This window comes from Panthera tigris, chromosome A3 (assembly GCF_018350195.1).
Source record: "Panthera tigris isolate Pti1 chromosome A3, P.tigris_Pti1_mat1.1, whole genome shotgun sequence".
In the NCBI taxonomy this organism is placed as follows: domain Eukaryota; kingdom Metazoa; phylum Chordata; class Mammalia; order Carnivora; family Felidae; genus Panthera; species Panthera tigris.
The window spans coordinates 87,429,555-87,454,836 of record NC_056662.1 but is presented as its reverse complement, the minus strand read 5'-3'; the positions used below and the strand labels follow the sequence as shown (position 1 = coordinate 87,454,836).

Here is a 25,282-nt window from a genome sequence, read left to right as displayed (position 1 = left end):
TTTACAGTACAGGGCTATGTCCAGCACCTAATAATCCATTGAATTATTTTTTGCACCTTTGCAACTCTTACAAACATACTAAATACAAATTCAAATGGTTTAAAAAGCAACTGTATTATGGTTCACAGAAGTACAGGCTGCTTGGTCTTTGTAGTTTCAAGCTAATACTAAATGACTTGCTAGAAGCTATCTTAAATAGGTCCTGGCAGAAACAGATGTTACCTCAAGCAGAAAAAAGTATCTTCCTAACACGTTAAAAGCTGCAATTTTACTTAAACTTACCTGGGTCAAACTTGCTATAACGTTATTTTATCCAGAAAAAATGGGAGTTTTAAGAAATCTCTGACCTATATATGAATGGTTGAAGCAAAGTGAAACCCTGCTATGCTATGACTTCCAGTAATACATGAAGAATCCCCAAACATCCTAAGTCACAGCGGTCTCCTGTCTGAAATCAGAGGCAACCAAGTCTTTAATAAAATCAGCCACAAACACAAGATGATATTTTAAATATACAGTAGGAACATTTATTTTAACACTTCTAAAAGATATTTCTCCATGCCTGATGATTTGATATAAAAATCAAACCCATCATACTTTCCCCATCAGTCTCTCCACATCAAGGGCAATCAGAAATTTGTACAACATGAATATTTGCTTCTGAAACAAAAATTACAAATTAATGATAACAAAAATACACAAATCAACTGGACCCTAAACGAATTTCTAATGAAGTTCTTCCCCTTTCCCCCAATCACCTAGAGCTTCTTTCTTCAGCCTCATTCTGCTCCTTTTCCTTTCTTTGCTTGGCCATGAACTTCTGTTAAAAACAATTTGCAATATAAAATGTTTATTAGATGTAGCTTTGCTCTGTATACAAACGTATCTAATATATTTCACTGAATTTACAATTTAAAAGAGCCTGATCCTACAAAATAAAGATTAGAAACACATTGCCTTACATTAACATTCTTTCCTTCCATTCACCAGTCATCTGATATTTATGATATACCAGGCATTATGCTTGGTGCTTGGGGATTCAGTGGTCAACAAGATAGGTAAGGCCCTTTATTTCATGGAGCTTACATTCTAGTGGGGGAAGAGAAATAATAAAAGAATAAATAAACAAGATAATTTTGGGTGCTGGTAAGCACTATAAAGGAAAGAAATACAATAAGGTAAGTGATCGAGGTTGACTCTTTTTGGAAGTGGGAGGGAGTTTTGTACTTCAGCTAGGTCTTTCTTAAGCACAGCCCCTTCTGGGAAGTTGATACTGGAATTCAGACTTAGCTAAATGATGGGGAAAAGTTGGCTATACAAGTGGCATTGGGAGACAGCAAAGGAACAGTGATACAAAGGTACAAAAGCAGCAAAGGGGCCTTTCATGTATGAAAAGGAAAGCCAAGAGAGCTAGGAAAACTGAAAGGTAGTGAGCAAATAAAGTGAGATCAGAGAAACAGGAATCAGATCTTCATAGCCCTACAAGAAGAAGTCTGGATATTATTCCAAATGTAATACAATGCCAGTGGAAATTTTAAATGGAAAAATGACATGCTAAAGTTAAGAGCACAGGTAGTATAGCGTAACAGTTAAGGGTTTGAGGCCAGAATAGAACAGAGCTAGGTTCAAATCCTAGGTCTGCCATGAACTAGCTATGTGAACTTGGGACTAGATACTTGGGTTTAGATACTCTTTAAGCCTGTTTTCCTGATCTTTATAACTGGAACAATAAAAAATTAAAAAAAAATTTTTTAAAGTACATTTTGAATGACACCATCCACCTCACAGAATTGACAAGGGGAGTAAATATGCTTCCAGCAAATAACAACTCAATAAATGTTAGAGCAGTATTGATGCCACAGATTCAAGGTAGAGGATATATAAAACAACTCTCAAAGATTCCGGAGGAATCAGAAACACTGCTTCAACTATGGTTAATGATGATTCTCTAAAGTAGTGCTTCCTAAAGATGAGTACAATTTTAAACAGGGGAGAGGGGTTGTGATTAAATCCATTTAGGGAATGGGTTAAATAAAGTTTAGCAGATTCTGACTAGACAATTCACAAAATTTAAAAAGCTATGTGTCCATGATTCTGCAAGAGGCCATCAGAATACATGGTTTTCCACACTTTAATGGAGCGTCACATGGGACTAATGACCTGCAGAATCTACTCTGGGGAATGCTGCCAGAGGAAAAGGAATAAAGACTAGGAGTTCCTGGCAAGGTACACTGAAGACTGTACTTTTGAACTGAAGAGGAATAAACAGGTACAAACCTTCAAAAGTTCTCCCAAAGGGAAAGAATGTACATTTTGGGTGGACACTTAAGTAGTTTGATTATAATACTACCCCCTGAAGAATTTCATGAGATGTTAAGAAAAAAAAGAGTTACCTCTGTATTTTGCTTATGACGTGTACTCTTGCAGTGATTTGTCATTGCTTTTTCACCTGAGTAGAAGAGGGAACAAATTGGACAGAAGAATCCAGCCTTCGGTACAAGAAAGTCCAAATCTACAGGATGGAAGAAAAAGGGGGGAAGAGAGTGGAGGAAAATTAATAATTTATCTATAGCTGTGTTAATTTATCTAAACACAACAAACGTGCTAATCACAATATATATTTACATATAAACATAATATATACGGCTGTGTACCTAGGGATCAAGAGCAATTAAGCTTTTAATCACAAAACCGATGTCTCTATCTTTGAATGGATTCTATAATATTCCAGAGCCTCCAGGATACCATGACATTCCTTCAGAATAGCAATTTACTGGAAAATAATCTAAAAGCCTTTGAAATAAACCTTTTTGGAATCCTATTAAAATAAATCAAGAAAAAAAGAGGCAGAACGATGGGTAACTGCTTGGGGAATATGCTGGGTAAACAAATATGGTGCTCCTTAGCTCATTTTAGCTGGCCACGAAACAGTTTGCCAGCCAAGCTTTCCAGCATGTTCTATTTAACTGAAATTTCTGCCTGGGCAAGTATAACTCAATTCTTTCCATAGCAGCAAATGAAGTACAGGAATACAAGAAGAGACATTTCCCAGAATGCAAAGAAAACCTTGCTAGGCCTAATAAACTGTCTTCAGAAATGCGAATGTGAATTTCTACTCTAAATAATCATCTAAGCAAGGTTACTGCATTAGTTATCTAAACAACAGAACGCTTAATATGGTACCGAACTTTTATTTCATATGGAGAAGGAAAAATGTCATGTTTATTTTTACCTTCGGGAACATCAGGTACCACTGATTTCCCTAAAGAATCCTCAATCTTCTTACGTTTTCGTTCTGGTTCTGAATCCTTCAATGCAGATTCTTCATCAACTAAAATCGTTAAATTTTCAAGGAAAAAGTTATTCAAAATAGACTTACAGCCTATAAACCGAACATCAGATAGTCCCTGCCTTCAAAGATTGATTTATGGTTCATCTCTCTAAGTAAACCTTCCTTGGTTAATCCCACTTGACCACTCTTCCAAGATTCTTCAATGTTAGGAATAAATGGACAAAAGCTAACAGCATATTTTGTTTATATATTGCTCTCAAAAGAACTTAAATGGTAATGGAAGAAGCCCAAGTTCTATAATTACTGTCAAGAGTTAACTAGAGTATGTTAAAGGGTTGGGTTGGGCTGGGAAAGAGTGTGGATTAAGGAGGAAAAGACATGGGCAGAAAATAATTCTGATGCCCTGTACGGAGGCTCTTCCAATCAGGAAAAACTGAGCCTAAACTGACAGACAAGACCCTTGTCAGACAGAATCGTAAGTGAAATTACAAATGTTAAAGCCCTGCAAAGTAATATGTGAGAAATATTCAATGTTAGCAGACTCTGCATAATATGATCTTGGGGGAAAACAAAAATGGGAACTGGTTCCAAGCAATCCTGGTTACCCTCAGTAGCTGTAATACCTTACTGTTACTGTGGTAGTTGACAAATCTCCTTCACATATACACCATCTACTTAGCGTTTATCTTGTGTGAGATAGGCAGGTCAAATCATCATTATCCCTATTTCTTCAGAGACGGAGAAAGCAAAACCAAGACACAAGAAACTATAGGCATGCCCAAGGTTGCAAGGCTTGGACAGAGGCTAGAACCAAAGCTTGTGACTTCAAGTTCAGTGTCTCTCCATGCAACTGAGCCACTCTTCAACAAATATGAGGGGATGGACAGGAACTATGAAATCATTATTCCTGGTGTCTTACAAGTCATCAAGTCCTAAAGAGTCAATTAAAAAAGGCTCTCCCTTTTCTTGACTTGATTAAAATAGTCTGTAGTCTCTTCCTACAAAAGTTTATTCCCTCACCAGAGTAATAATAAACTTTCTCAAACATATTTGCTCCGGCTACATTTATCTTGTAATATTAAAAATATATGTTATATATAATTATTTAAATAGATTAGAACAATTATTTTAGGTTTAAAATTATTTAGAAAATTACTTTTGCTTCTGCTAGGTCCTTTTGTCAAAATGTATTGTCCATTAACAGAAATAAATTGTTATATAAACAGTATATAAGTCATCTTTATTCTTCAGCTGAGATGAGGCAGTTCTAGACAAGCTGGTAGTTGCAAACAGAAATCCTGGGAGAAAAACACTCTCATGAAATCATGCTAGGAGCTATTTGTCAGATTACCAAACTACTAACTATAGCTTTATATCAAGGAGAAGTTATGGAGAAGAACACACAAAGAAGGAAGAGTACCCACTTAGCCATGGGAGAGAGCTTCAAGAAAGACATGAACAATAGTAACGAATAATGCAGAGAGGTCAAATAAAACCAAATTAGGAAGAAAAGAAAACAATAAATCAAGCTGGGGGGTTCTCTGTCAACATCAATTTCAGGAAGGTGAATTAGAAAGAAGTCAAAATACATTCAGTTTAATGAGAAGAAGTGAGAACAGGTGATTCCTTCCAGATACTTCGCACTGAAAGCAAAGAGAAGGGGTGGGAACCAGAAGGATTCCCAAGTTAAGGGCATGTTTTTTTTTTAATGGGAAAGACTTGGCCATATTTTATATGTGAGGTGCCACAGTAGATCAAATACAAGTTGGTAGACAGGGGAGATACTCTATCTGCTCTGGTAAATGGAAATGAAAGCAAGGTTATCCAGGGAGGAATGAGCTGGGTAATGCAGCAGGTGATACAGAGTGGGGAAAGACCTCTATTACATCTGGTTAGGAAATGAGGAAGAAAGGAGGCCTAGAACAGACTGTGAAGCAGCACTGAGGGCACAGCTTAGATCAGATTCAATGAACTTGGACTGGATCACAGTTGGTAGTTTTTCCTTAAAGAAGACAGGACAGAAAAGCAAGAGGGCAAGGAGGGTACATCAACGAGAATGGTACAAAGAATACCTTGTAGTGCTGTTTAAAGTCATCCTAGTAGTTGATTTTTTGCTTTAACTCTCTGAATCAGTTAACTTGAGACATGGAACTGTGTGTTTTTTCTTACCCTTTTTATAATTTTGCTCTGAATATAACAGACACAGTGACAAATATTTGTTGAGTGACTAGAGTATTCACTCTCACTAGACACTGGTCCTTATTTGTTTCAACATACATTTTATCAATGTTTAGACACCTTGTTTAATCCATTGGCTAGCTGCTTGGCAGCCTCCACAAAGCAAGGGATCTGGGCCCACAAATAAGAATTGAGGAATGATTTCTACTTGAGGCTGCAACATGGTCAGAATAACCTTTTGTGTATCATTTCCACAAAATTGTCATGTTTTATTGTCACATTCTATCATAAAAGGACTGCCTCCTATTCTGTTATCCCATTCTATTATATTCCATTATCTTCAAGTTACAAAGACAAAAATCTTTATCCAGGTAAGGCTGCCTTCTCTGCCTCACCACCCCCCCACTCTATTTCACTGCTTTTCTACTTTTCTTCTTAGATGGTAGACCTTTGGAATTTCAATGACCACCTTGTGTTGTGTTACTTTCTACACTCCTCCCCACTTCCATCAATCCTGCTTTACCTTCACTAATTTGGAAGGCCTCTTCACCTTTCACTGGTTCTGTCGCAACAGCTCTTTCCGATGGTGGTGTTTTCCCAATTCTAACTCTCTTGGTTGGCGTTTTAGCTTTAAAGAGAAAGTCTAATTTATTGCTATAGTAATAGCATGCCATTCTTAGTTCAGAAATTATTTTGATCTTCCTAAAGTGAGCTAAACCTATTACTCTATACCATCAAAATATTACTTAACAGTGAAATGGTACCTTTACAAATTTTTCTAATTCCTAAATCTAAGGAAAAACTGGGAAGCAGTCTGGTATAATAACATCCTTCTATTCATCACAAGCTGTGTTTTCCAGTAACACAAATATACCATTTTCATTCCAATTCTAATTTGGGCACTCTAGTTTGCTTTCCAGCTTTGTCATCTTTTCTTGAGGTATGATAACTTGGGACAAAGTCTGCTCTATAGTTAAAAGAAATCTGTGAACTTGCACACATTTCTTTGGATAGTATCACTGGCCATATAACTGCTTGTTGACTTCTTATATTAACACAGGAAAAATTATTAGTAATGATGCAACATTTTAAAAATTGTAAATGAAATCCCCTCATAAAGCAGAAAAACTACCACTTCTAAATATCTACCTGCTAAATGTCTTTCAATCATGGTTTTCAGATCTTCTTCCATAACATTCTCATTTATTGGACCAACGTGGGACAAGGCTTCAAGTTTCATCTTCTTTGTGTCCACAGCTCTCTTCTTTCTATCCCCCCTTTTATCTGTGGGATGGTCATTTTTGCTTTGTGCTAATTCAACTTTTAAATCATTGTCTCCATCTTCCTCCTCTCCAACTTCATCAACAGTAACAAAATTAAGCTCTTCTTTAAGGTTGTTAAAATCTGCCAGGGAGTCTTCATCCTCTTCAGTTACTTCATCCAAAGTCACTAAATGCAAATCACTGCTGTCATCCTGTATCTCATCTACAGTAACTAAGGTAGAAGGGTCTTCAGGCATCTGGGAAGAAATGAACCCAATGGGATCCCTTCCAGTATTTCCCTCATCTCCTTTAGTATTTAAAGTGGTAAAACTTAAGTCTGCCGATTCATTTAAAGGTAGCTCCTCAACTTCTCCAATTTCATCCACAGTTACCAAGCGTTCCTGTTTGAGGAGATCTTGCTCTTCAGCCACTGACAGTACAGTAACATCTTTAGGTTCACTATGGGAAATGCAATCATCTTGATCAATTAACTCATCTAATGTAAGAAGTGAATTTGAATTTTTTACCATTTCTTCCATATTTATTTCTTCTTCATCAATTACTTCATCCACAGTGACTAGAGCTTGTGCTAGATGTGCAGCTCCATCTTCCTCTTCCCCAATCTCATCCAATGTTACAAAAGATAATTCCCCCTCAACAACACGAGGGGCAGAAGTTTTCCCTTTCTTCTTCTTTAAGTTAAGTTCAGAGGAAGGGGTATTTTTCAGAGCTTCTTTTCTTTTTCCCTTTAGTGGGTTCTGCTTGGCTTGAAAAGGATTTACTTCTTCTATAACCTCATCTACTGTGACAAATTCATCCAAATTAAATGGAAATGATGATTCCTGTTGAAAAGATTAAAAAAAAAAATCACAGAACTGTGAACAGAACCAGATACCAACAACTGGTCAGGTTCCAAATAATCTCAGTAAATGTGCATGAAGGATCATCTGTGAGAATTTCAGGGCAAAGAAATTTCCTATAGGCTGAGAGAAGCTAGTTTTTAAAGCCCCACAAATGAATCAGCTCTAATTCATAATAAACAACACCAAAGGTAAAATCTTAACAAGATCAACCTACTTTCACCTTTACTTAATTTCAATAAGATTACAATTATCTCCTAAGTGATATACGAGTTTTGAAATATGAAACAAAATACTACACTTAAAAGCACTTACCAATTACAACAATGTAAAGAATTTACTGTTCCCTGTTAAATGTTACCTAACAAGTGTTCTAGGAGACTTATCGGACTATTAAAAGTACCTCAAATGCAGCCGGAAAGTAAATAGCTAAGTAGATTGCTCCATTAACCAATTAAGATATACAGCATTAATATGAAGTTTATTCTTACTAAGTAAGACTTAATGTCAAATACAACTGCATTTGAAAAAAAAAAAACAAAACAAAACAACAGTATGTGGGACCCCTGGGTGGTTCAGCCGATTAGGCGTTCAACTCTTGATTTCAGCTCAAGTCATGATCTTATGATTGTGAGATCAAGCCCCATGTTGGCTCCACACTGAGCATGGAGCCTGCTTGGGATCCTGTCCGTCTCTCCCTCTGACCCTCCCTCACTTTTGCACACACTCTCTCTCTCAAAATTTAATTCTAAAAGAGACAAGAGACAGAGAGAGAAAAAACAGTATCTGTAATTTGAAAAATGGTGTTAATACTAAAGAAAATAATCCCCAACAGGCCTCCTACAAACTTAGTATGCTATCAACAATCAATTACTAGTATATATAATGACATTAGAACATACACTCAGTAAGGGGGTGGGGGAGGGAACGGACATGTAAGCATTTGTAATACCCACTTATTAAGACAACAGGAATAACTGTTATCCTTACTTCTGCTTCTTAAACTACTACCATTTCTCCTTGCCCTGAATAAAATAGGCCCCAAATCATCCCTTACCAGGGGAAAAAAATAAAATGACTAAAAAAATATTTTATGCATGGTAGGAAACCTAAAATATCAAACAATAACAACAAAAAGAAGACATTTATTTGGCAGTAGAACTTAGTACCAGGAAAGTAAATCTTAAGAGCCCATCCAGTTAGGTTAAATTGAGCATCTCAAAAGGAAGACCTGTTTGCAAGTTCCACAGAATGGCAAGGACCCCAGTCAAACACCAGTCTTCTTTACACATGTGCTTTTATTCTGTGTTTATAACCTACTGCCATCAATATAAGATTGGAGGGATTTTCCTATTTTAATTCCCTTCCTACCCCTGCCTAATTTTTTGCCCTGCACCATGAACACAAACCATTTAGCCTAGCTCAAGGTCAAAAAACAAATTGGTGGTAGGGTCAAAAAAAAGGTATCTCATCCTGTCCCTTGCTCTGTATCAAATTGACTATTACAGGAGAGACAGACACAAGTTACACCACAGATGAACTCTTCTGTTGAAGGACAGAATAGAAGGCTTAATGTTAGTGACTTGTTTCTTACCTCTTTAGATTTGGAACTTCTACCAGTGGTGCCTTTAGGATTCTTAGTGTTTTGCCCAGCCAAAGTCTGAAACATTAAGTAAAAAAATATAGAAAAACAGAATTTACAACTATGTTATTAATGTCCTTAAAAAAAAAAAAAAAAAAAAAAAAAAAAGAATCCAAACACCAAACAATATCCAAACACATTTAATTATGCAAACAGTTAACAGGTATAGCACACTAAGTCAACAATCATTTAACAGTACAGGCATCATCTCTGTAAGCTGTAGTTAAATTGTTTTATTGATCTTTTCTTCCCTATAGCCACAATGTCTAAGTTGGGCAATCAGTAAGCTGATAAAGGAAGCTTCACTTTAAAAAAGAAAACCGTTTCCCATTCAGAAGCAGAGTGCTAAGTCACCTCAGGACATTCACTGCAGAATTTTTTTTAAACCAGTTATATTTCTGACCACATTTTATCCAAATAACGTTTTTCAAACCTGTTAACAAATTACTAACTTGAGCTTATTATTTAAATGTCTATTGGCTTAACTCGGTGGAATCATTAAGAGAAACTGAGTTTGGGAGTGGAGTGAGGAGATGAAAGTACAAAACAAGATTACATCTCCTACTCCAAAGCTACCACAGCAGAGCTATTTCAAAGATACACTGAGCCATTCTTCCTACCCTCCTCACCTTATTGTTGCTGTCATCCCGTTTCATGATGGAAGGTCTAGCCTCTGTTTCCTGAGATTGTTTTGTAATATCCCTGTAATCCAGTTTAGAATCCTTGCCTTGCAGGGCTGAGATCCTTCCACTGCCTCCTCTGGTAACACCGCAATGAGTGGGTCTGAATTTATTGCTGTTTTCAGCCAAGCCTGACCTGGCACTTGGAGGTTTAAGGAGACCCAATTCCTTGGCTGAAAGTTTCTTTTCAGCATTTATTTGATCTCTGAGTACAGATTTTAGAAAACTTTTCTGGTTTTCAGATTTTGAAGCTGTAGCTTTTGCCTTTGGAGAGGAGACCATACCAGCCTTGATGCTTGATTTAGTGCTAGGTGTATTTGATACAGCCAACATACTAGTTTTACTAGTTTCATCAGGCTTGTTGGCCTGACCCATTCCTTTATTTGGGTATGCCTTGATCACAGCATTTTCTGCAGGCTTTTCTTTCACTGCTGCCATAATCTTTTCCAACTTCTCTGCAACCATCCTAGCATCATTCCTTTCAGCCTTTTCTGTTCCTATCTGCAGATCCATTCTGGTTTCCTTACTATTAATTTCATTCTTCTCCTTTTCATCCATGTTACTTTTCTCAGGAATTCCCTTTTTGTTCACTGCTTTCTCATCCCCAATGGCAATTCCAGGTACTAAGGCCACAACGCAAGGAGATGGTACTATTTCTGAAACAGTTTCGCGTTTGTCCACTTCAGCTACAGCTTCTATCATAGACTGTGTAATCCCAGAAAAGAAATCTTCTGCTTCAGCTGGAGATTCTTCTAGAATTCCTTTAATGTTCCTTTCTTCTATAAATGCACTGTCAGATGTAGATAATTCTGTTTCAGGGTTAATAATTTCTGCCTCTTCCTTCTCAAAGTCACTGGTATACACCTGCTGATTTAAAACACACTCCTCTACATTTTCAGTAAATAATTCAATACTGATTGGAGTGGATGCTACAAGAGGAATTTCCACTTTGACCTCTTCTCCTTGAGTTTCAACTTCCAACGTTTCAATAGCAAAGTCAGAGTCACATAGTGCTTTTTCAGGTTCTTCCACACAAGGTTCTTCCAGCTGTACAGAAGTTTCTGTTTCAATGTTGGGAACAGTTTCTTCTTCAACCTCACTAGGTTTAACAGAGGGACTATCAGCTGCTGTTTGCACCTCACTTTCATCAACTGGACTGTTTTTCAAGTCAGGGCTAAAAGTATTTAAAAACAAACAAAAAAAAGAACACAAACAAAAACACAAACAAAAATCAAACTATGATGAGAATTCAACCATTATAAATAATCCTCTTGATGCCAATTGTTAAGACTTCCTGATGCATTAGTAATAAGCACTGGGAAATCCAGCCAATAGGCATTAAAATGGTTAAGATGTTTTGACATAAATATGTAAACAATATAAAATTTTTAAAAAGATCCTCCATTGCATTGAAGATTTCTTCTTAGTTCAAAGGAAATAATGACAAAACTATGATCACTGATAAAATTCTTCTAACCAATTTTTTTCCTTGTGGGTCACGTTTGCACTAGACATGAGAAGGCTGAATGTGAGACATCTCAAATTATTAAGATCTTCCCAAGAGTGCTAACTAAAATAATAAAATATATGTATAGTTCTACAATGAAACTAATAATCCATGCATTGAAATTTAAAATTTTAAGTGAATCTTACCTAAAATGAACAGAAAAAGAAACTGGTAGGGAGAAAGGCTATACTCTTAACCATGTCAACTCTTTTTTTTTTGGATGTGAGACAGATTTGTTTTTCCCAAGAACTGTATTTATTACTAATAGTAATACGTAAAAGAAATCTTTCTTTGGAAGTATCTTTTAAATACTCTATTGGATTCAAAGTTAGAGGTAAAACTAATAGAATCACCTTAACATAAAGTATGTGCCTTTGGCCACCTGAGTGACAAAGTATATATTAAAAGAAATCTTTCCAGTTACAGAAGAATAATTTAGAATTCTGAAGTCTTAAGTAAAATTGTTCAGAAGAAATGGAGAAAATGCATGGCAAGTATATATAATTGATCTTTTTTCACTGTGGTCTTCCTAAATCCAAAGTAAACAAAAGTGTATGTGATTCTGTAATTCAACTTCTTTCATTGAGACAGAGACAGAATAACTTTTTATATTAATGTTCCATAGATCAGAGGTTATCTTGAAGAATGACAAGGAAAATCTGAGCTTCCGAAGCAATGCTATCAAAACAAATCAAATGTCACAAATACATCCACTTAATTACATTAGAAGCAGTACATTAGAGGAAGACATCAGAATGCCATTTCAATACCTCATAGTAAAGAATATTGGTTTTTTTCCTCCTAGTTTTCAAGGAAGGAGGGGATGAGACATCCGCTCGATATGATTCTCAGAGGATGGCTATGTATCTTTTAGTTAATGCAAGATGAGGCATATCAGTGTCCTGAGATGTTAACATTTCAAAACTTTGGAAAAAGTAAGTGCTACCGTATCAGGGTCTAATCATTTGCGACAATAAACTGGTCTTCCCCTCCAAAGATGGTTAAGTTTAAACTTCCAAAGGAAAAAATGTTCTAAGAGATTGGAGAAACACCTCTTGATGAAAAGTTATAAAGGCAGAATTTGAGAAATTTAAGTTCAAAAGTCAGTAACGACAGACTTTAATCCGTATGTATTCTATTCATTTATATAACCTTCCTTTATATGCTGAAAGGGTTTAAAACTTTTTATTTGAAATAATTCACATCCCTTATATTCAAAAATACCAATGGCTGATTTTAAGGGTTCCAAATCCTTCGAACTAGTCAAAATAAAACTTGTGGCCAAGTACAAATATGACAAAGATAAGAAAAACTTGTGACATTTAGTTATAGCAGTTATGTAAATAATTGCTTCTCAAAATGTAAGCTTTCATTTTTAAATTTACAAGACTCATTTTCAATAAAGAAGATTAAATTCAAACTCCTGCCTCATTATAGAACTAAACTATTAACACTAAAGGCTTTATAAATTAGAGCTATACAAAAACACCAAATCTACTGAGCTAAAGGAAAACAATGGAGACGTTGATTCCTGGCTCTAGGACATAGTAAGTCCTTCCACTTTACCATATTTAAGGTTTGTCAAAAAAAAGCTATTCTCTTTTATACAAATCACTATGCAGTTCCATACTTCAGAGAGCATGGACCTACTTAGAAAAATGGCTTAATACGACGTTTGTTTATATGCATTTGTCTTTTAAAATTATAGTGCTTTCTTCATAGATTTCATTTACCAAAAACTAACATCTAGTTTTCTGGCTAATATGGGAAAAAGCCTCCGTGTTCATCAAGTTAGCCTGGAGAGTCAATTTGAGATGTCAAATAAATGAATTATTAACACCGAAGTATTAAAAAAAAAAAAAAAAGAAGTCTTTTAAAGATCAAAGGAATACACAGTCAAATTTTGGGAAATGGCACAAAAAAGAAATAGGAAAGACATCCAGGATATAGGTATCTAATTTCCAACCCTGTCCCACTTCCACCTCCCCATAAATACCAGGGTTTCAAAACTCAAAAAAAGCTGGACATGAGAACAAAGGTTAATACCATACCCTACACTTGGCGAGAAACTTTAGACTACAATTTAACAATACTGAAGATTAGTATTTACATTTCAGAGGGCCACTGGGAAGTTCCCAACATTATTAACGAGTTGGTGAAAACTGCACCTTGCATCCTTAATCACATGGTAAGTAAATAATGTTTACATGGGAGGGAATGAGAACAGGCAAAATGTAGAATATTATTAATACATCCATAGATTTCCTTTAAAAATAGGAAATACATTTAAATACATTAAACTAATTATAAACAAAATAATCACATCAAGATGAATTAGCACTCAAAAGTGCCTCAAAAACAAAAACAACACAAGCACCAGTATTTTCCCAGGATCACTTTACCCCGATAAAGAAATGTGAAGTATTCAGGCCCCATCCCACGTCTTTTTCTCTAATGTATGTAAGTCAGAAAAAACTGCAAAATGGAAATTAAGTTATTAGTACTAGAATTTTAAAAGTGAATTTTATAAGATTAAACAACTATCTGTAAATTCATTAAGAAGTATCTTTGGGGTGCCTGGGTAGCTCAGCTGGTTGAGCGTCTAACTCTATTTCAGCTCAGGTTATGATCTCATGGTTGGTGGGTTTGAGCCCCACACCAGGCTCTGGCTGACAAAGAGACCACATGGGATTCTCTCTCTCTCTATCCCCCTCTCTCTGCCCCTCCCCTGCTCACACGCACACAGACTCACTCTCTCTTTCCCTCAAAAATAAACAAACTTAAAAAAAAGAAAGGATCGGGGCGCCTGGGTGGCTCAGTGGGTTGAGCATCCGACTTCGGCTCAGGTCATTATCTTACAGTCTGTGTGCATTCGAGCCCTGTGTCCGGCTCTGTGCTGACAGCTCAGAGCCTGAAGCGTGCTTCCAATTCTGTGTCTCCCTCCCTCTCTGCCCCTCTACTGTTTTACACTCTCTCAATCTCTCTCTCTCTCTCTCTCTCTCAAAAATAAAATAAACATTAAAAAAAAATTAAAAAAAAAAAAAAAAAAAAAGATCTTAGATTTTAAAAGGTGAGTCAAATAATGAGAGGAAAAAATGACCACAACACAGACAATAGCTGTTCATGCAGACCTGAAACTATGTCAAATGAAATACATAAGATGAATTTTTGGAAGAGCCTACTCACTTAATCAGCCGGAGTTAGTGTGGCCAAACTGTAGGTCTACCTATATTACATGTGACATTACCACTCAATAAGCCCTTTGTGGGCTTCTATATTCAACAGTGCTGTTGGCATTATGTCTTAGACATGTGAACATAATTGGTATTAATAACGTACAATTTAAAAAAGTCTGTACTGACACATACAGCAAACCTAATTGCTTAAAGTTACCAACATATTTTGAAGTACTCTTAATTACCTTTATCATTTAAAAGCCTCATGTAAGAATTACTAAGACAAACTGAAGCAACTAGTGGCTCAGTCAGGTGAGCATCCCACTTCAGCTCAGGTCATGATCTTAAAATTAGTGCATCAAATAAAACAAAATATCCACATTTAAACACTTTCAAAATGCTCTTTCAAACTGATAAGCTCTTATTATAAAGACTCTAACAAGGGCAAATCACTTAGTATTAAAAAGGGAAAAGAATTCTAAATCAGTGATTCTCAATGAAAAGCAGTAAAAAGAAGGTAATTAATTGGTTGAGGCAAAAGTGGTTATAAGGGTGAGAAAGTTACTAAGAAGAGGGTGTACTATATATAGTCTAAATAAGACTAGGAGTCACTAGTTTGTGTAAACACATAAGAACAAGTTTTCATCTTTTATCCAAGTTTTCAAACATTATTTTGTTTTATAATAAACATCCTTCCCCCAGTTGTTTTCAAAAAGTATCAAAATACATACTGAATACTTTCTTTTTTGGTTTTAAGTCAATGAAATTTTATTACTGTGTTTAACTTTTCTGGGATAGAAAAATCTAACAAGAATACTGATAACAGAAATTGAGTTGTTCAAGAGTCCTCACGAAACATTTCATAAAGAAGTCATATTTGTGTATTTAATTCAAACTGAGTTTACATATTTGGTTTTTCTAAAGTATCAGTAAATACCTTACAGAGACTAAAAAACAAAACAATGCTCCCTCAAACAGTCAGAAAAAAAACAAAAACCAAAAAACAAACCAAAGACACACAAACTGCCCCCACACTTCATATATATAACACAAAATGGACATGGAAGATACAAACTTTTTGCTACAAGTGAACAATTACTATAAAAGGCAGAAACAAAATTCAGTAATTAAATACTATGCAAAAATGACAGCAAACTTAAAGCAACATACCTTTCTTTTCCTAGTTCTGGGTCTTTGTCAGCTTGAGCCTGTAACACAATTCCACATTTCATTAGAGGCTATTCTACCGGATTTTAAATATTTAACCCATCAGTGCAATGTTTTCAGTTCTTAAAATCTAAGCTAAAGAAGCAAGACCACATCTTAAAAATAAAACAGTTTTCAGTGTCCACTTTAAATTTCAGATTCTAGAATTTTCTTCTCATTAAAAAGCCCTTAGGTAGGTTATAGAGAATAAGTGACACACAGAAATTAATGACAGAAAGTCTCAATGTTGATACAAACAAGAAACTTTTTTAACTTTAAAAGCTTAGAATTACTGCCTTTTTTAAAAGAATAAAAACCATCAACATCTTCCATTATGCAATTATTATTTAAAAAAACTACTTATAAGAAAGACTATTGAGGATGGCTGGAAGGGTGTTGGGTGGGGCGAAGGGCTAAATGGGCAATGGGCATTAAGGAGGGCATTTGTTGAGGGGTGCCTGGGTGGCTCAGTCGAGTTGAGTGTTCAGCTTCAGCTCAGGTCATGATCTCACTGTTCATGGGTTTGAGCCCCGCACCGGGCTCTGCACTGACAGCTCAGAGCCTGGAACCTGCTTCAGAGTCTCTGTCTCCCTCTCTCTCTGTCCCTCCCCGGCTGGTGCTCTCTCTCTCTTTCCCAAAAATAAGCACTAACTAATAATAATAATAATAATAATAATAATAATAATAATAATAAAAAGGAGGGCACTTGTTGGGATGCACACTGTGTTGTTATAAGTGGTGAATCACTAAATTCTATTCCTGAAATCATTATTACACTACATGTTAACTAACTTGGATTTAATAATAGTAAAAACAATCTTAAAAAAAAAAAAGGCTTTCTATTCAAAACACCTAGAAGTGCTGAGCAAAATTTAACAATAATCCTTTTAAACATGTATCTAAACCACTAAAAAATAATGTCTTAGGGCCCAAAATGGAAATTAAAATTCAATGCCTATGGGGGCACCTGGGTGGCTCAGGTCATGCATGATCTCATGGTTTGTGAGTTTGAGGCCCGCACTGGGATCTCTGCTGTCTGGGCAAAGCCCACTTCAGATCCTGTCCCCCTCTCTCTCTGTCCCTTCCCTCCACCTCCCACGCATGTGCTCTCTCTCTCTCTCTCAAAAATAAAGGAAGTTTATAAACAGGTAACATTCGACGCCTATGTAACCAACAATGGTCCAGGCACTGGACACATCAGTGAACAAAATAGCAAAAACTGTCTGCTCTTTAGAGCTTATACATACTAGCTATACGCTTTTTCTGTGGGAATCATGTGTATTCTGAGTGGGGAATTATCTTTCTCTGTATTTTGTCAGATTAAAAAGTGAAAATTATACTTTAAAGAAATTGAACAATGTGCCTAAAGAGGATTCTGGTGTGGGTGATGGGAGTCCCAGGCCTTCGTTACTGGGGCATCTTGCTGGGCAGTCTACAGTGTAATGATACATAAAGATCAGAGTTGATAAGCCCCAATCACAGTATTTACAATCAATCTTCCCATTCACAGGAGAAACTTACGGGGGGGGGGGGGGGGAGTGTGGGGGAGCTGTATGATAGTAGAGGAAATCTATACCAGATACCCTTATTAGCTAGCTTGCTTCTTTATTCATAAATGAGAAAAACAAATGCACAACAGAAAGCAAGATAAGCATACAAAATAGACTGAAGATATTTCAGAGAACTGCAATCAGTTCCAACTGAAATCCACAAAATCAGTTACAGGTGTTACTTCCAGAAAGAACACTAAAGAGGAAGACTTTCTTCGGGAAAAGGAACACACCAATCTTTATAAATTCACTGAGTGCTCTAAGCAGGATATATGAAGTCCCAAACCAAGATAAAACCTTCTTCACTGTGCTAGCTAGCCATACTGATCCTCCTTGGAGTTCATGAATCATCAACTCTGTCCTTAAGGACTTAGCACTTGCTCTTCTTCTTTAAAAACCTCCCTTCCTTTTTATTTGTAGAGCTTGCTCTCTTACTTTGTTCAGGTCTCAAATAACTATTCCTCAGAGGGGCTATCCTTGACAACCCTAAAATACACAATCGCCCCCATCTATTACTCTCTCTACCTTTTTATCTTGATTGGTCTCCATAGCACTTCATAGCATTTTTTACCACCTGACGTGTGTGTGTGTGTGTGTGTGTGTGTGTGTGTGTGTGTGTGCATGCTGTGTGCTTGTGAGTGAGAGAGACAGACACATACATACATACAGACAGAGATTTATAGATTTATAGTCTGTCTTCTCTATTAAAATATAAGCTCCTTGAGGACTTGGGACATCAACTCCTCTGTTTATCCATGTATTCCAACACCTAAAATAATGCTGGCATATAGATAAGGCATTAGATAAATATCTGCTTAATGAATAAATGAATAAAAGCTGAAAGCCTTCAAAAGAAAAAAATACATGAGATATGATTAGAATCAGCTTTCTCCTTAACAATACAGGTTAGGGGCACCTGGCTGGCTCAGTCAGTAGAGTATGTGACTCTTGATCTTGGGGTTGTGAGTTCAAGTCTCATGCTAATTGTAGAGAATACTTAAAAAAAAAAAACCAGTACAGGTGAGGAGCACAGAATTCTCCATCTAGAAAACCTATCAATGAAATATGTAAAAGCAAAATAAAGTCAATTTCAAATATGCAGGGATTCAGAGTGTTTACTGTCCATACACAATTTCTGCAGAAAATTATTTGATGATGTAATCTAGCAAACAGAAAAGCAATCCAAGAGAGGAGGAGATACAGAATCCAAGAAATAACAGAAGTAACTCAGAAGAGCAATAAAAATAAAGTAAACATATACAGTTGCTTTACAAAACAAATGGCCATAAATTTAGAAAAGTCAGAAGAATCACTCTAACAAGAGTAGATTCTAGTCAACAAATAGTAATTAAGTTATATAACCTGAAGACCATGAAGACAATCATCCTTTTTCCTCTCAATAACAACCCCTACCCCAAACTACAGGAAATAATCCAAATACTGAAGAAAACAAAAACACAGCATCATTTTGAAAAACGAATGGGAATATAAGAAAGTCACCTCCAACTGTACAAGATACTGTATTTCCTTCTTTACACAACCACCCTGATACTACTGAATTCTGTAGTTAGTATCTTTTTTTTTTAATTTTTTTTTTAATGTTTATTTTTGAGACAGAGGGAGACAAAGCGTGAGTGGGTGAGGGGCATAGAGAGAGGGAGACACAGAATCTGAAACAGGCTCGGGGCTCTGAGCTGTCAGCACAGAGCTCGATGCGGGGCTCGAACCCACAAACCGTGAGACCATGACCTGAGTCGAAGTCGGACGCTTAACCAACTGAGCCACCCAGGCACCCCTGTAGTATCTTCTTAATCAAGATATCAAAAATACAGATATTAGTTTTTAGTACTTAGAATTAAGCCTTCATGCTTCATATGCAGGGGTAACTATAGTTACATAACTAAAGGTTGTAACGAACACCTGTGTAAGTAACATTACAGGTAACAAAAATGAAAGGGGGAGGGTGTTGAAGAGGGTAATACAAGGATGCTAATTACTTAATTAACTCATTATAAACACAGTAAATTAAAACCTGTCATTTAAAACATTTGGGGACATGATTTATTTCCATTTCCTAGTCTAGCTTTTATTACTTCTCATAGAGACTATTACAATACCTTGAAATTAGTCTACCTGCTTCAACCATCAATTTACCATTTTTTGAATCAATATAATGGACACTATGTGACATGCTCAAGACTACGAGGCTGTCTTATCAGTGGTGGAGCTAAGACTTTGTTCTTATGTTCTTCAATTTAATAAGCCATAACAATAAGGTTCTGAATAAAAGCTTGGGAAGTACAGTATCAATTCAGGCATAGGTTTTTGATAATTTTCACTTGTTTCATTTTCTTTAGGTATAAAGATGTGGGACTGTATTTTTAGAAAAATAATTTCTATATCATCAATGTTTACTATAATTCTGAACAATGTCATAACAAAAATATCAAAAACACAAAATTTTAAAAATACAATATTCTGTTGAGATGCTAAAAACTTTTAAAATTGTTTCTGAAATTATCAGCTTAAACAAGTCACTCATATTTGTCTGAAATCAGTACCTACCACATGATACATTTACTTATAGATGCTCTATTTAATTTGGCTTTAGATGGTGGAATTGTATTTTTTCTTGAGCTAGCATATGATTTTTGGCACATTAATAAACAAAAAAAACCCATGCAGACACCAAATATAGACCCTATTATTTACCTCCTATTATGGAGATACAATGAAACTATTACAGAAAACGTGTTAATTCTTTCGAAGGTGGTTTACTTATCATTTTCATACATGTATTATTACTGTGTAAGCCAATAATCTGTAACTCTTAAGTCTTATACAAGAGTTTAAAATAAATTAAAGAAAGAAATAAACAAATTTCTATCAGCAAAAGGCCAAAATGGACCAAAAGTAGACTCTGCATTCTGGAGATAATTATGACCATGTTACATATATAGAATCATTCTACACATATGTCTGTAATAAGTATCAGAATGAATATGTTACATTTTTCAAAATTACTTCACATGACTGTAATTTAAACAAATTTATACTGCGCCATAAACCATGACAATTGGAGTAGTGATTGCAACAAAAATTTTTAAAAGAATGTCTAAACTTAGTACCAATTTGACTACTCTCCAAGAATAATTCTTAAAAAATTTCCTTCAGAGTACCTCTTTCTAGTTTTGGAAGAATGACCTTCACAGTTTTTTTTCATTTTCTAAAAGCACAGAAGTTTATACAAAATAATCTTACCTCTGATGAATCCATCTTTGGAGATAATGTGCAGGTCAATACATGGTCACCTATGTTCTGTGGATTTTGTTTCAGAAAGCTATACATTGATTGAGCAGATTCAGGGCTATCTAACTGAAGAATTGCCTTTGGAGAAGATAAAAAAAAAAAAATTAAGTAGCTCCTAAAAACAAAACAAAACAAAAAAGACCTAAAGTACAATTGCCATATGATCCAGGAATTCCACCCAAAATAATTGTAAGCAGGGACTCTAATGGACATCTGTATGCCCATGTTCATATCAGTGTTATTCACAATAGTCAAAAGGTGGAAGCAACCTAGTATCTATCAACAGATGAGTAGATAAATGAAAATGTGATATATGCAAACAATGGATTCTTATTCAGCTTTATTTTTATTTACTTATTTTGAGAGACAGAGAGAGAGAGAGAGAGAGAGAGAGAGAGAGAGAGGCAGGCAGAGAGGCAGAGAGAGAGGGAGAGGGAAATTCCAAGCAGTCTCTGCACCATCAGCATGGAGCTGGATGCAGTGCTCACACACACAGAACCGTGAGATCATGACTGAGCTGAAACCAAGGGAGTCAGAACCTTAACCAACTAAACCATCCAAGTGCCCCTATTATTCAGCTTTAAAAAGGAAGGTAATTCTGACATGTTACAATATATTCTGAAGACTTTAGACTAAGTGAAATAAGCCAATCGCAAAAGATCAAATATTGTATGATTCCACTTATGTGAGGTAGCTGGAGTAGTCAAATTCATAGAGATTAGAAAGTAAAATGGTAGAATGGTGGTTGTCAGCGGCTAGGAAGAGGGGGAAGGAGGAATTACTGTTTAATGGACAGAGGGTTTCAGTTTGGGAAGATAAAAAAAGTTCTGGAGATGGATAGTGGTAATGGTTGTTTAACAACATGAATAAATACTTAATGCCACTGAATGGAAACTTAAACAGGGTTAAAACAAAAAGTTCAACAAAAACACTTTCTAATTTTTATAAAGAATGGATATATTTTTCTTCCAGACTTCAAATGTGATTTCAAAGGTGAGGTAAATCTTCATTTCAAAGGAAACAAGAGACAACAATCCTTAAAATGTTGCAAAATCAAGGCAAAATCGCAAAGTATGATAGGTATTTTTAAGAAATTTAAAGAATACCTACCAAAAAATTAAACTTATCAAAATTCCTTATGCCATCTGTCATCTCCCTTCCCTATGTCACACTATTTCTAAAGTATTTAACAATCTAACATGCTCTGTATATCAGAAGCATGTCAAAATTAGTCATCTACTTTTGATGAATTAGGTGCTTTTTCAGAAGCAAACATTCTCAACTCTGATATGAAATGCTACTTTTCTAGGTAATACATGCTTCACCAAAATCTAGTTTTAGGGGTACCTGGATGGCTCAGTCAGTTAAGTATCCAACTTCAGCTCAGGTCATGATCTCACAGTTCAAAAGTTTGAGTCCTGCATCAGGCTCTGCACTGACAACTCTGAGCCTGGAGCCTGCTTCAGATTCTCTATCTCCCTTTCTCTCTCTGCCCCCTCCTCCTCTTAGGCGCAGGTGCGCGCACTCTCTCTCTCTCTCTTGCAAAAATAAACATTTTTCTATTAAAAATCTAATTTTAAGTATCTGAATTAAATATTAAACACAGAGGGCACAGCAAATGTAAAGAGGTTAACAGTTTCTTTTAAGGAAGGAAGCCAAACCATGAAGTAAAGGGCTGATCATTTTATACTTCTTCCCATATAACTAAACAAAGAGACCTAACAACTCTCTATGTGTTTTATGGCTGGAAGGGACTTTAGGAACTATCTGGCAACACCTTTTTTCAACTGAGATGAGAACTAAAAGTGTAAGCCAACTCAGCCAAGGTCACAAAAGTAATTAAGCTTAGATGAACTCAAATCTGACCTTTCCACTGACAGCTCAGAGCCTGGAACCTGCTTTGGATTTTGTGTCTCCCTCTCTCTCTGCCTCTCCCTCTCTCGCTCTCTCTCAAAAATAAATAAACATTAAAGAACAAAAACAGAAACAAAAAGCTAGGAGTTCTGAGGAGAAAGTGATCATCTCTTGCTTCTTATCACAGCACAGGAAAAAATATGCTGATCTATCATAGTGCTGCTAAGAAATTAAATAATGTTTATAGGTGCTTCAGTTCAGAAGATGAATTAAAAGTTGCAAACCCATGTGGTACATGGGTGGCTCAGTTGGTTAAGTATCTGACTCTTAATTTCAGCCTAGGTCATGATCTCACAGTTCATGAGTTTGAGCCCTGTGTTGGGCTCTGCAGTGACAGTGTGGAGCCTGCTCAGGATTCTCTTTCCCCACTCTCTCTCTCTGCTCCTCCCCTGGTCACACTCCAAATCTCTCAAAACAAACAAACAAACAAACAAACAAACAAACAAACAAACAGCAAATCCTTAAGAGTACAGGGTTTAGTCATATATTCTCTACAGAACACACAGCTAAAACAGAAGGGACCTCCTTACCTTGTTTTTGTTACTCATGAATACGTGGTGATCTACTTTTCCAAACTGAAGTCCAACACAAAGTACACACTGAAGTCCATCTTCTGGTAAGTTATCAAGATGTACAAATCGATTGTAAATTTTATCTACATTTGCCTGTAGTTTTTTAAGAGAGAACACAGAAAAAGTATGAATTATTAAACTGTAAAACACAGATTAACAGTAAATTTAATTTTTCCAAGGTCAGATGATGTTCTCTCCCAAAGGTAAGAAAATGACTATGTGAGTGAAGACAGTGAGATCTTAGTTTTAGATTTCAGTAATCAATGAAACAATATACTGAAACACGAAGTATAATCTTTCTTTTATCAACATAATATTTACCCAACACTTAATATACCTAACCCACTTAATATGGCTCCAGTATCTGGAAAGTATTTTCACATTATGGACTACCATGACCCTTTACTTTTTATTTGAACCAAGATAAAACCCACTGTATACTTCCATTACCTCAATATTTTAAAATAAGTACTAAGGTTTTATTTATTACAGGTGAATAACCAATATTTCTACCAATTAAACAAGTGTAATAAGGTATTTAAAAGAAAATATTACCTCTGGGTCATTTTCTTTAATCAAGGTTGTAAATATAGCTTCCTAGAAAAGGCAAAACAGAGGGAAAGTATAAGTCTTCCTCATTCATATATTTAGTCAAAATTTATAATAAAATAACCTATATGAATAAACATTAAGAATTATTTCATAAAATAAGAAGTCAGCAAGTTTTTTAAAAAATTTTCCTTCTAAAAATTTTTCTAAATTTTTCCTTCTAAAAATTTTTCCTTCTTCCTAAGCAAATTAGTCAAGTCCCACCTTAATAGATTTCAATTCTTCCTATTCCCATAAGTACATCAAAGGTTATAATAAGGTGGTGTCAGGGAGGACATTCAACTTCACATACAAGGAATAAGAGAATTACTTTAGCAGACAGTAAGAGAATTCAAATTACAAAGTGAAAAGTGTATAAGCAAAGTAGAGGATAAGGAAGAACAGAAATATAGGCCAGTAGGGGTACCTGGGTGGCTCAGTTGGTTAAGTGTCGGATTTTGGCTAAGGTCATGATCTCCTAGTGGTGGGATCAAGCCCCGCTTCTGGCTCCATCATGGGCGTGAAATCTGACTGGGATTCTTTTGCTCTTTGCCCCCACCCCACATGCAACTCACACACTTTCTCTCAAAAAGAAAAAATGCCAAAAAAAAAAAAAAAAGGAAAGAAAGAAAGAAAGAAAAAAAAAAGAAATTTAGGCTAGTAAAAACAAACAGTGAAGAGTATTAAATGCACAGTTATTTAGTGCTGTTGACTTATAAAGAAGGCTAAGACTGGTATAAGACAAAAATGTCAAAGCTGGGAAAGGAAAGCTAATGGAACTTTATCTTCAGAGCCTCTGGTTCTTAACTTTGTTTTTTCTTTTCAAAAGAATATGACACATATAAAACAATACCACCAATTACATCAGACTTTCAACAGAAGGCTCTCTCAAATTATATGCCATTTCCACTTTCCTCCAGGGATTCTAATAACTGTGTTTCCTAATAATAGATAACTGCTATTATCTCTTAGCAGTTAATAGATGTTTATAAGCCACAGAGAAACAGTGAAGGGTTTCTACATCAGTTGAATTTGGACAGACTTGAATTTTATGTCAGTCTCATGACTTTGTGGTTTTAAGACACAAAACTCAAGTTAGAAGACATAAAGAACTACTTTTGTTGGGTCTGTTGTTTTTCCTTATTTATCAAGAAAGAGAGAGAGTGACAGAGAGAGGGAGAGAGAGAGAATCCCAAGCAGGCTCCGCACTGCTAACACAGAGCCAAACTCGGGACTTGAACTCCCAAACCATGAGATCATGACTTGAGCCAAAACCAAGAGTCGGTCACTCAACCAACTGAGCCACTCAAGCACCCCTGGAGTTTTTTGTTTTTTAATTTTTTTTAAGTTTATTTATTTTGAGAGACAGCACAAGCGGGGAGGGGCAGAAGGAGGGAGAGAGAGAGAATCCCAAGCAGGTTCCATGCTGGTAGCACAGAGCCCAATGCAGGGCCCGAACGCACAAACCATGAGATCATGACCTGAGCCATAATCACAATCAAACAATCAACCAACTGAGCCACTGAGGCACCCCTAGTTGGAGTTT

At 35.9% G+C, this 25,282-nt stretch overlaps 1 protein-coding gene across 9 annotated transcripts in view; it reads right to left on the bottom strand.

Moving 5' to 3' along the window:
• Nucleotides 1-502: 502 nt before the first annotated feature.
• Nucleotides 503-25,282, bottom strand: part of ZNF638 (zinc finger protein 638) — a 138,353-nt gene continuing 113,573 nt past the window's right edge. For 7 of the 9 annotated variants that reach the window (XM_042981691.1, XM_042981695.1, XM_042981696.1 and 4 more), the window contains 11 exons: nucleotides 23,704-23,745; nucleotides 23,107-23,241; nucleotides 20,615-20,740; nucleotides 15,768-15,805; nucleotides 9,864-11,088; nucleotides 9,187-9,252; nucleotides 6,620-7,574; nucleotides 5,994-6,113; nucleotides 3,233-3,331; nucleotides 2,394-2,512; nucleotides 503-820 (listed from right to left, as the gene is read on the bottom strand). In XM_042981691.1, coding sequence (XP_042837625.1) covers nucleotides 755-820; nucleotides 2,394-2,512; nucleotides 3,233-3,331; nucleotides 5,994-6,113; nucleotides 6,620-7,574; nucleotides 9,187-9,252; nucleotides 9,864-11,088; nucleotides 15,768-15,805; nucleotides 20,615-20,740; nucleotides 23,107-23,241; nucleotides 23,704-23,745 — 2,991 coding nt within the window. In that variant the 3' untranslated portion in view covers nucleotides 503-754. The remainder of the gene's footprint in view (nucleotides 821-2,393; nucleotides 2,513-3,232; nucleotides 3,332-5,993; nucleotides 6,114-6,619; nucleotides 7,575-9,186; nucleotides 9,253-9,863; nucleotides 11,089-15,767; nucleotides 15,806-20,614; nucleotides 20,741-23,106; nucleotides 23,242-23,703; nucleotides 23,746-25,282) is intronic. The other 2 variants (XM_015538056.2, XM_015538053.2) reach the window with 2 other exon arrangements.